This window comes from Leuciscus leuciscus (genome assembly GCF_965113295.1).
Source record: "Leuciscus leuciscus genome assembly, chromosome: 20".
In the NCBI taxonomy this organism is placed as follows: Eukaryota; Metazoa; Chordata; class Actinopteri; order Cypriniformes; family Leuciscidae; genus Leuciscus; species Leuciscus leuciscus.
In genome coordinates this window covers 16,289,913-16,302,380 of record NC_138744.1, presented here as the reverse complement: position 1 = coordinate 16,302,380, position 12,468 = coordinate 16,289,913, and the positions used below count along the sequence as shown (strand labels likewise).

General features: G+C 36.7%; 1 protein-coding gene across 1 annotated transcript; it reads right to left on the bottom strand.

Annotated features, from left to right (window-relative positions):
• Window positions 1-206: 206 nt before the first annotated feature.
• On the bottom strand, window positions 207-11,158 carry LOC309484329 (meprin A subunit beta-like). Its single transcript, XM_082150554.1, has 14 exons — window positions 11,091-11,158; window positions 10,914-10,932; window positions 10,120-10,158; window positions 9,938-9,969; window positions 9,752-9,830; window positions 9,535-9,652; window positions 7,015-7,193; window positions 6,649-6,858; window positions 6,332-6,487; window positions 5,902-6,126; window positions 5,359-5,790; window positions 5,074-5,241; window positions 1,597-1,705; window positions 207-380 (listed from the first exon to the last, which is right to left on the bottom strand). Exons 1-14 carry the CDS (start codon window positions 11,151-11,153, stop codon window positions 302-304), a joined length of 1,908 nt encoding a protein of 635 aa, XP_082006680.1. The 5' UTR covers window positions 11,154-11,158; the 3' UTR covers window positions 207-301.
• Window positions 11,159-12,468: the final 1,310 nt, after the last annotated feature.

Genomic DNA, 12,468 nt, shown 5'->3' with positions numbered 1-12,468 from the left:
TGAAATTGAGACCATTTTACTAATCACAATAAGACATTTAAAATGATACCAAACATGAGAGGGAAAAACAAAAGATTCACAAGATACATCATTTGTTTTATATCGCCATTTTTGGTGAACTTTCAGTGTCCTATACTCTTTCTTTGAGATCTCTCCAGATTAATGAGGTTTTTTACAGGTTAGGATTCTCAAATTCAGTCTTAGTGGAAACCCAGTCTTACAGTAGATGCAGTGCTTTGACAATGACTACTACTCTTGTGTAGTCAGACACTGGGTAGTGATTAATAGTGGCTTCTCATGTTTAATTCACCAGCAAAAGTAAACAAACCACCAAGAGGATCAGAGAAGAAACAGTCTTGGCACTGGAATTGCGAAATTCCCTAATAGAGGAGAGAAATACAGATGTGATGATAAATACGATAAATTCAAAACACTCTCTGCCTACACAATAGCCCCTCAATAGAAAATATTAATTTCATTGCATATATTTTGATACTGTACAGGTCATACTTAACCCTCAAGTTGTGTTCGGGTCATTTTGACCTGGAGAGGATTTTATTTTTCCCGAAAATGCTAGTTAACGTTATCGCATTGTCAATTTGTATTGTATATTTTTGTCAACTTGTTTTCTTTCAATTAGCACAGGTTTTGTATTTCTTATTTGTTCTGATTTATCCTCCTTTGTCGGAGCTCATGCACCTAATGTTTTGACCAAATAAAGAATTATTTGTGTGTAATTTTGGCAATATTGAATACAATTTTAAACTATTCTGTACAATTTATCGCACTAGTGCCCTTTAATGTTTAACCAGGACGTTTGTTTTGAAATGCTTTCATCATGTACAAAATGGCACAAAGTCAAATTTGTGGTGTTCCCGGTCATTTTCCCGGCCTATAATTTTTTTAATTAAAAATCTTTCGTTATGCTATATTATCACCATAGTGGTGTAAAAAATATGGGATGAGAGGAAAAAGTATTTTTCAAAGCTTTTGCCAAGAAACTTTGCATTGGCTCGCAAAACTTTTTTGTTTACTCGCAAAGATGTTGCTTTGACTCGCAAACATTTTTTTTGTTCTCTCGCAAAGATATTTGTGTTTGCTTGTAAAACTTCTGCATTCTCTCGTAAAGCCTGTTGTGTTCTCTCGCAAAACGTGTGTTCCCATGAGAGACTTTCCTTTGCAAAAACCTTTGAGTTCTCCCGAGAAACTTCATGTTCGCTTTATGCGAAAGAACGCAAAAGCATTTTACTTTTGAATAATATTTGGATATCCTCCCATCTCATTTTATTTTTCAACCACCATGTCCCTCCATACTATGTAACCCTGTTCTTGTGCAGTTTTATTCTTCTGCTGGAGGGCCAAACGTTACTTAGTGAAGCTTTAATGTTTTGTGATAATGGTTTTATAAAAGCTATTAGTCACTTGCTTTGCTTTACTGTATTATGAACATAGTTACAGCTAAAGGATTTCTGCACATTGTGATCATGATTATATTCACACAAATATAGCACATTCTCTCATACCTCATTTCTTAAATATAGTGTTTACATTTTTGATACGGTCTTTAAAAACAATAACAGTTAAAGGGTTATTCACCTTGTATCACATGGTCCCTGCTGGGCACTTGCATCAGGAGAAATGTTGAAGTTCTTCACTGTCACTTTAGAGCAGGGTAGAGAGTCATTATGAAGGAGCCCTGAGATATCTATGAAAAAGGATCCAGGATTAGTACAACATTTAGTAGGGGTAAGACAATAAACTTAGCTCACGAGACGATAAACGTTATTGGGTTCACGAGAACAAGAAATCTTTAATGACAAAATGCAGAACAATGCAGATGTATTTTGAAATGTTTGAATTAATCTAGGGCTATCATGAATGATTATTTTGGTAATCGAGTAATCGGACGATTATTTTGATTGAGTAATTGGATAATATTTTTTGTGGTAATAAATATAGAACTACGTGGACAATAGCCTTTAAAATGATTTAAAATAGGCTACATATACTTTTGAACTAACTTATTAAGGTAGACATCACATTTGATTTTCTGTAGTAGAATATTGTTCCAAATATACAGTAAGGCGACCCTGAATATAAGATGACCCCCCCCCCCCTTTTCAAGATCTACCTTTTGGAAAAAGGCTTTCTGAAGACCAAATCTGGTCTTTTAAAGAAAATACTTTATTTGAAAATAATTTTCATATAACATATATATATATTTTTTTTTTTTTTTTTTTTTTTTTTTAAACACTTTATAACATAGCTAAGTTCTCATTCAGTAGATTTAACTATGACAGATTTCTCACTGTACAGTGACAGATGCTGGCATGTCAAAAAGGTTTTTGATCCACATTACCTGTAACCTGTCTGATCCAGGGGGGATATTAATGTTTGTTTGTTTTTTCTTTTTGGGGCTCGCCATCTTAACATTACACTCTGACACAATATTTCTTAGCTTCATGCGAGTTGTTTGATGACTCGTATTTACACGTATATTGGCTCCCTATTGTTGCGGGTGTATTATTGACATGTAAAAGTTTAGTCCCCGAATATAAGATGACCCCAATTTTTCAGATGTAGGCTACTTCCGTGAAGAAAAAAAACATTGTTTTATATTCTGAACAATAATCAAGTGTAGCGTTAGTTCTGGCAGGTCACGTTAGTCAAGCTCGCATCAGCCGACTACCTATAGCAATACAATGCCTATCACAGCATATAAGCTCCTTCCTTCAGTATTATCAGCAGCTATCGCGTTATTACCCTGCGCCTCCTCTCGTCAGTCAGGATATGGCACTCTGAATCAGACAAAATTCTGGAAATATGTTGTACATTAAAATATTGAATTAATGATATCTGCAATACATTCATGTTGGTTCTGTTCTGTTTACCCTAAAGGGGGTTATTGCTGCTCTTCCTGCTCTTATCCATGCTAGGCTGCATGGATGCGCAGGGAGTTCTTGCCCAGAACAGAACTATACCGCCAATCCAAACTGTATGCTAACTGTCAATCGAATTTGCCGATAGTGGTCCTGACAGAATGATATTTACTTCACCACATAATCATTTTTATCAGTTTATGAATGTAATCTGGGCTGCATTTAATAAAAAATTGTATGCCCTTCTCTCAGTCTTTTTCACTCAGATGTAGGCTACGTCATTGCTTAATTAGCATGAGTGCCCTCTACTGGCCGAACCCTTGAAATGTGCTGATTTATTATTAATAGTTTTTTTCCCCCCTTAAAAGTTTGTTTAAGCACCATTCTATAGGCCAGTATGTATGCTTGGGCTGTTAATATATATATACAGATATCAAATATTAATATTATATTTATATTTAATATATAATATAAAAAATACACAAACAAAAATGATAATAATACAATAAACTATATCTGTGTTTAAAGTGCCCCTATTATGCAATTTTAAAGGCTCCTAATTTTGTTTTGGAGGTCTCCTACAACAGGTTTACATACATCCAAGTTCATTTTGTAGTGATCGACTATAGTAGGAGCTCTTAAAGCTTGTTTCCATATAAATTCAAGGATAATTTTTTAATCTAAGTTATCATGCTTTTCATTGAAATTACAAGTTCATGACATTTCCTCATATGGAGTCAGTGTGTACACAATTACACATCTTTGTGTACACAAACAATGTAGTCAGTGCTCAAGTTCATGTGAGCCCCTGGTGATACTTCGAGCACAGTTTCATGTTGTGTCGACTGTCGAGCCTTCTTAAAAATAGCGATTTTCATGCTATCATAGTGCCCCATGCACTCCCATTCAAAAGGCATTTTGACCTAAAACGAAAATATGACCACTCTTAAAAGTGGCATTTCTATTCCAATTATGCTTTTACATGAAAGTTTGACTTGGGTAGATTAACAAAAAGAGCCTAGGTTCAATTTTGGTGAGAGTTACCCTTTAAGGCGGTTCAAAATCAATTCTTTCTTTGGGAGAGAATATATTTATTTATCGAGCACTTTCACTTTTACAACTTTACAGAACGTTTACTTTCAGAAACAGCTATATTACACACTGCATAAAGGGGAATATTCGAAAAACCATAATAGTGGCACTTTTAAAAAGTCAACTTAAGGTACAAGTATTAAATGTGGTTAAATGTCAAAATAACACCACTATCATACACTAGATTTGTGAGGGTTGGGAGTAAATTAAGCGCAATCTGCTTTGATGTCACAATCATGGTGCACTGTGGTCTATGGATCTGCCTGAAGTGTACATGTTGAGTAGACTCGCTCCATCAATCAAAATCGAGAGGTCAAGTGTCTGTCCAAATAAATTATCCTCGTCCACTTGACGAAGTTGGACATCCTTCAAAATGGCGGTGGGGATTCCCCCAAGGTGAAGTGCTTAGGGAAATTTGTGTGTGTGTATCTAAAAGTGAGTTTAACACAGCCCAGGACTTACTACATCTGCCATGTTGTCATTATCATGTGACCTACCAGCATCAGTTGTGTCGCATCACCGCTTTTCACAAATCCTCTCATGTGGGATATTAAAGTGTCCATAGTGTGCACACGTCAGAATCTCGCCGGAAGAAATAGGTAATCCGGGTACTTTTTGCCTGCTCTTTTATGAGTACTGTGAATTCGGACATACTTTTTTGTCAAATACTGTTTTTCGCCTACTACAGTATATAGTAGGGCAGTATGTGATATGTCGGTATGTCGGCTGCAGCCCATCTCTGACTCAACTCCTTCGTGCTGATATTGCGAGACAGCTTTCACCACGACGAAAAAATGTCATTATGATTTAATATCGCAGAATATTTCAGCTGTAGAATATCACAGCTGCCCATTTGAATTCTTGTCATCATAGCCTCACACAGAACGTGTTCATAAAATGCGAAATAAATGGAAAAGACCAGTTTAAAGATGTTGAATATTGAGTTGACTAAGCGTGGCATTAATGCACGAGGTGTGGAAAAAGCAGTAAGATCATGCAGCGGTCACAGTCATTTGTCTAGCACATTTCCATTTAAAAAAAAGTGTTACACCCATTTTGTACTTAAAACAAGGTTTCTCTGAGGTTACTTAATAAAACCTACCTTGCATGCTGAAGAGAAATATGATGTCACCATCCTTGATAAACTTTCTTTTAGTCAGATCATCTTTCATTTTGACATAGTCCGAAAAAATACCCACATATACAGTCTCACTGCCAATGGTGACTCGAGTTCCATTATTTCGAGGATTGTCCCAGTAATATCTGCCATCTGTTACAACAAAATGTGTCTTTTAAAAAGTGATTTAAAGTTAGAGATAACAATGTATTTGATCTTTAGCTAAGTAAAATTCTGCAGATAAACACATAAAAATTATCAGATTCTCACTGGGAGATGCCAAAGCAGGGTCAGTGGTGATGCTTTGTTCTAAGGACATGCGCTTCTGCATGTGGGGATTCTGGTCAAGCATCTGGAAGGTTATTTGTCTCCATGGACAAGGCCACTGCAACTGGTCATCATATGCACCAGATACCAGACGAACATACATGTAAAGGTAATTATTCTGATTCACTAATGCAGCCTGAAAGCGATAACCATCACTGGAGTAATACAATGGACTGTAATGTGTTGAAGATTCCCTTATTGAAAAGTCCTTTATCTGCCATGTGTGGGGACACTCAGTCTCTGAAATATTGATATCATCCAGTGAGAAGCCTCCACGGGAGTTTCCAGCTCCTTTACGGGCTTCAAATACAACTTGGAAGGTTTTATTTGCATTCAGTGACACATGATGCAGTTTCCAGTAATTACCAGGGAGTTCTGCAAGACATTAAACTAACTTTGAACATTTTAAGGACATCTTGAATGCATAGGCCTACACATTTGTTTTCCTCTTTCTGAATATGTACAGCACTTGAGGAAGAGACAGACCTGTGATCTGATCCATAAGTCTGAGAGTTCCTCTGTTGTCTGCTTCATTCTGGTACTCTCGGATCCAGATGTTGAGCTGGTCATACTCATTACCGCTGTGATAGTAGTAGAACTGCAGACACTGGACTTTGCAGTCTCTTTTAGGGGTCATTGTCTTGCTCTCCATTCTGGCTGTGTCCCCTTCCTTTCTCCCCTCAGTGCTGAAGTGCATGAAAAAAGATGTCTCTGCAGACATGAAAACAGGTGTATAGTTGTGTGGAACTGGGTAGTACAGTGACTGCTTCTGTGGATGGAAGTGAAGCATTTCTTTTTGGGCAATTAGTATAGTAAATAGTAAAGTATAGTAGTAAAGTCTCTTCCTATAATGTCAAAACCCACATTTTCCATTTATTGACTGACTGACTGACTTTCTGACTGTAATGGACCTCACCATTTTGTTCTTTGCTTAAGTAGGTGTGGTCAGTCACATTGATGCCACTCACTGACTTCACTCTCTGCCAGCCATAATCCACAGCAGAACAGACACTCATCTGACACAGAGATTCGTCATCAAAACTGCAGTGGTCAAGGAAAGAGATGGAGGAATCTGTAATCCAAACAGACAAACACTGAGGCAAAATCAATTCCTTACAACTTCTCATTCATGATGACAGTTTCCCAGGTCTCCATTACATCAGACTTCAAGTTCTACTGAAATATTTAACAACCACAAACTGCAAATAAAAACAATGTGTGTAAAATACTCACTGCATTTATAGAGTTTGTTGAGCTCAATCGCATCATATTCACTGATGTCCAGACGTTGACCAATCACATCTTGGAACTCAGGAAGCTTGGTGATGATCGTGGATCCATTACCGTTACTGAAGGCATTTTTATCATAATGCATCACAGAGTAATAGTCATATGGGGAGGTGGTCACATTCTCGCTGTATTTATTGAAATTATTCACATACCCTGAAAATAAAGACTAATGGAGTTATTAATGTTATTGTTCATAAAGAATGGCTTATTTAAATACTGATTAAATGGGCACTGCAATCAGTATGTCAGTGAATGTCTGTATTTAACTGTTTTACTCTTTTCCTAAAAATAATAAAAGTTCAGAGCAACCTTTTATGATGTTTTCAAATTTGATGGTCAAATAATCATCTCTGTCATATCTTGACTGCGCATGCAAATATCCTAGTGCATGGAGAAACTCATGCTCAACAATGGCTTTTATTCCACAGCCATTTCCAATGGAAAGAGTCTGGCCTCCAGGAGATTTGCGGCCGATATATGACCAACACCTGCAAAATAAGAGAGAGATAACGGCACATTTACGCAGCACATAGGTGCATTCATATTTTGGCTGGTAGTGTAAAAGAGGTTATTAACGCATTAATGTTTTATGTAATACATTCAGTATAGTTTAGGCTGTATCAGAGAGTCTATAATACCAATAATTTTTTTTTTTAAAAACATATATATATATATGTCCTTCGGATGAGACGTAAAACCGAGGTCCTGACTCTCTGTGGTCATTTAAAAATCCCAGATTTTTGGGCCAAATTTGGGCCAAATTTGCCCAGTGGCTTCTTTCCATCATGGCCTCCTAATCATCCTCATATACTGATTGGCTTCAACACTGTCTCCTCTCCACCAGTAAGCTAGTGTGTGGTGGGCGTTCTGGCGCAATATGGCTGCCGTCGCATCATCCAAGTGGATGCTGCACATTGGTGGTGGTTGAGGAGATTCCCCCCTTCTATGTAAAGCGCTTTGAGTGCTGAGAAAAGCGCTATATAAATGTAATTAATTAATTATTATTATTATATACAGTGGGTACGGAAAGTATTCAGACCCCCTTACATTTTTCACTCTTTGTTATATTGCAGCCATTTTCTAAAATCATTTAAGTTAATTTTTTTTCCTCATTATTGTACACACAGCACCCCATATTGACAGAAAAACACAGAATTGTTGACATTTTTGCACATTTATTAAAAAAGAAAAACAGAAATATCACATGCTCCTAAGTATTCAGACCCTTTGCTGTGACACTCATATAGTTAACTGATCATCCTTGAGATGGTTCTACACCTTCATTTGAGTCCAGCTGTGTTTGATTATACTGATTGGACTTGATTAGGAAAGCCACACACCTGTCTATATAAGACCTTACAGCTCACAGTGCATGTCAGAGCAAATGAGAATCATGAGGTCAAAGGAACTGCCTGAAGAGCTCAGAGACAGAATTGTGGCAAGGCACAGATCTGGCCAAGGTTACAAAAAAAATTCTGCTGCACTTAAGGTTCCTAAGAGCACAGTGGCCTCCATAATCCTTAAATTGAAGACGTTTGGGACGACCAGAACCCTTCCTAGAGCTGGCCGTCCGGCCAAACTGAGCTATCGGGGGAGAAGAGCCTGGGGGAGAAGAGCCTTGGTGCGAGAGGTAAAGAAGAACCCAAAGATCACTGTGGCTGAGCTCCAGAGATGCAGTCGGGAGATGGGAGAAAGTTGTAGTAAGTCAACCATCACTGCAGCCATCCACTAGTCGGGGCTTTATGGCAGAGTGGCCCGACGGAAGCCTCTCCTCAGTGCAAGACACATGAAAGCACACCCGAAGGACTCCGAGATGGTGATAAATAAGATTCTCTGGTCTGATGAGACCAAGATAGAACTTTTTGGCCTTAATTCTAAGCGGTATGTGTGGAGAAAACCAGGCACTGCTCATCACCTGTCCAATACAGTCTCAACAGTGAAGCATGGTGGTGGCAGCATCATATAAGCACACAGCTAAAATAACGAAGGAGTGGCTTCACAACAACTCCGTGACTGTTCTTGAATGGCCCAGCCAGAGCCCTGACTTAAACCCAATCGAACATCTCTGGAGAGACCTGAAAATGGCTGTCCACCAACGTTTACCATCCAACCTGACAGAACTGGAGAGGATCTGCAAGGAGGAATGGCAGAGGATACCCAAATCCAGGTGTGAAAAACTTGTTGCATCTTTCCCAAAAAGACTCATGGCTGTATTAGATCAAAAGGGTGCTTCTACTAAATACTGAGCAAAGGGTCTGAATACTTAGGACCATGTGATATTTCAGTTTTTCTTTTTTAATAAATGTGCAAAAATGTCAACAATTCTGTGTTTTTCTGTCAATATTGGGTGCTGTGTCTACAATAATGAGGAAAAAAAATGAACTTAAATGATTTTAGCAAATGGCTGCAATATAACAAAGAGTGAAAAATGTAAGGGGGTCTGAATACTTTCCGTACCCACTGTATATATATATAAAAGAAGCCAAAACATAGATGGATTTGGCACCCAACCTACCGGCTGAGTAATAAATATACAACTATATTGTTTATTGAATTACAAAAAAGGCTGTATTACAATTGCTAACATTACTTTGCAACATATTGTATTGTTACCATAATTGATGTGTTTTGTCTTTTTTTTTCTTATAATATTTTTTACTACTTTTATAGATGTAATTTCTGTTTCTCCTTTTTTCAGCCAATATATTCAATTGTTGATTGTCTTTACTATCAAAGATTTCAGGTACCATCCAAATGTAAGGGAATGTTGAAATTACTATAATAAAAACCTAAAATAATTGTGGATTACTAACTGGAAGCATACTGTACCCTTCAAGACTCTCCACAGAGATGTAAAAATCTTCAGCTGCTCGGGGCTTAAAGTCAATACATGATTTCAGTCTGAACTGCTCAAAAGCTCTCAAAATGACTCCTTTATAGTTCATACCTATAATCACAATCAAAAATACATGATGGATGAAAAACATATAACAGTAAAACTACTTAAAATTATTTGTTAAACTGTAAGTGAGAAATGTTTTCTTACTGAGATTCACACTCAGCTCATAGGGGACGGGAATATCCCACCGGTACTCATTCCCAAGAATGGTACTCCTTTGATTAGGCTTTGATTAAGCAGATTTTTTAAGTATCATGACAAATATTATATTGACTGATTTCTGAATTATCCAATATTCAATGTACTTTAAGAATTTCTTAGAACTGAACTCACCACCATGATGTCTCCTTCTCTGAGATTTAAACCTAGCATTCAGTTTAAAGTAAATATGCTAGCGTTCAGTTTACTGTAAATAACGTTCATTTTAGAATACTGATTTATGAACAAAAACAGATATGTTAGCTTACTGCTAATATAAATGTACTTTAGTTCTTGATATAATATAGTAGTTTTACCTTTGTTTATATCTGGAATGTCCTTCCATTCCTCAGTTTCTTTGAGAAAAATATAATGAAGAAAACAAGAAGACAGAGAGGAAGTCAGAAAATAGAATTGAGTGCTACACAAAAACATGATTTTAGTGAAACAGTCTGAAAGTGAAATGAGAAAAAAAGAGCTATCAAAATTTCAGACCGTAATCACAACAGGATATTTTACACTGTGCAAGTGAGTGTGCTTTTTTAAAAAAAATTTTTTTTATGGGTCAATAGTTTAATTCTAATGCAATTTAACAAGGTCGTTTACACTGCGCTCTCTCATGTATTAATTTTTTTTTTTTTTTTTTTTTTTTTAATAAAGCAAAATATATACACAATACATGATAATACAGACAATAGATTTATATACAGTGCGTAACCATTCACCCAGTTTAGTGACCCTGGGTACATAAGGGGAGGAGGGAATATAGCACCACGTACAGAGTGTAACACGTAACATATAAGACACAACAAAGTGACAGACAGACAACAGAGGGACAAGACAATTGACAAACATAAGAACGTATTATTATTGTTGATTGAATAGAATGATCTTGAGCAAATGTTATTTGTTTGTTAATCTGAGGTTTATATTAGTTGGTCATGATTAAGGTGTTTGAGGGGAAATGGGTTTGGAAACATGTTACGCATGAGTGTGGATAGTGTATGCCTGTGTGTATGAAGTGATAGCTGCAGGGGCAAAAGCAAAAGAGGAAAAAAGAAGAGAGAAAAAACAACAACAACAACAAAAAAAAAAAAACAGCTGTACTTACCATTAATGTCAGGTTGTGGCTGAGAACATGAGATATGAAAACAATAGTCAGACATCAAGAAAAGTATATTTTAAAAATCAACAACTGTATCACCTATACAACGACAATGTATTCATCATCACAGGTATTCATTATATTGTATTCATTATAACATAAACCTTCTACAATCCAACTTACCATTGGTGATGCCCGACAACGTGCCAAAACCAAACTCAGCAGAAGAAAAGCACATAACTGCATTTTTACTGGGAATCATAATGATTATCATAATCACATAATGATCACATTTTATGAATTATGTTTTATTATTTGCATTTAAAATTGCAAGCAAAATGCAAGGGATACCCACAGTATTTAATAATGTTGATTGAATCTCAATTATATAAAAGACCATGAAAATATGTGATTAAAAAATAAAAGGGGAATACATACCAGTTCAGTCGTTAACGGCTAGTTAAAACATAAAACTGCTTGACCAGGTAAATACCAAGTGAGAGTCCCTTGAAGTCTGACAGGTTATTTAAACATGCAGTTTTATTTTGTTCTTTCTTATACTGAGCTCCCATTGGAAGCGACACACACACACACGCACGCACGCACGCACGCCCACACACACACACACACACACACACACGCGCGCACACACACACGCACACACACACGCGCGCGCGCGCGCGCGCACACACACACACACACACACACACACACACACACACACGCACGAACATTACATGCACGCGCGCGCAAACACACACGTTACAAAATGTCAGAACAATGCATTGTTATAATTATTTTTTTATTGCTTACATAAGTGGTAGGCTACTTGATGTCCACTCAGTGAAACCATGCACTCATGCACCTAATCTTGAGACCAAGTCTGCAAAACTGCAAGCACATAGACTCAGTTTGCAATTGTAAAACAAGCTTCTTTGCAAAACGCTTAACACTAGCCTGGATGCCAGTCGAACTTAGCCCCGCCCACAACATTTTTAGGTCGAGAAGTTATATATTCTGACTAGAATCTGAGTATGACAACGTCAGGCTAACTAAACTCAAATGCCACATTCATTTACCAATTACCTACACACAATGATCATGTATTAAAAAGCTAATACATAATTTGTTCACTTAGAAATCAATACTCAATGTTTTGAGAAACAAAGAAAACGTTCACTCTTGCATTTTTGTTTATTTTGTAAATACTGAATACATACAAGCTGCCTGTATTTCTATATAGCGCTTAATACAATGCAGATTGTTTCAAAGCAGCTTTACAATAGTGACAATTTCAAATTCTGCTGTAAATCAGCTCTAATAAGCCAATAGTGTCATTATACAGCTGAAGTTAATTCAGTGTTTATTCAGTTGAGTTTAATAACTCTAAAGTTCATCAATTGTACATACTGTATATGTATTACAGGTTATTTTTTTTATTATTACATTTTATTTTTTATTATTTTATTATTATTATTATTGCTGTAAGACTCTGGTTTTCCTGCTCCCTGACTCAAGTCCTAAAAACAACCAACTATGATGTATCTTGTGAATCTTTTCC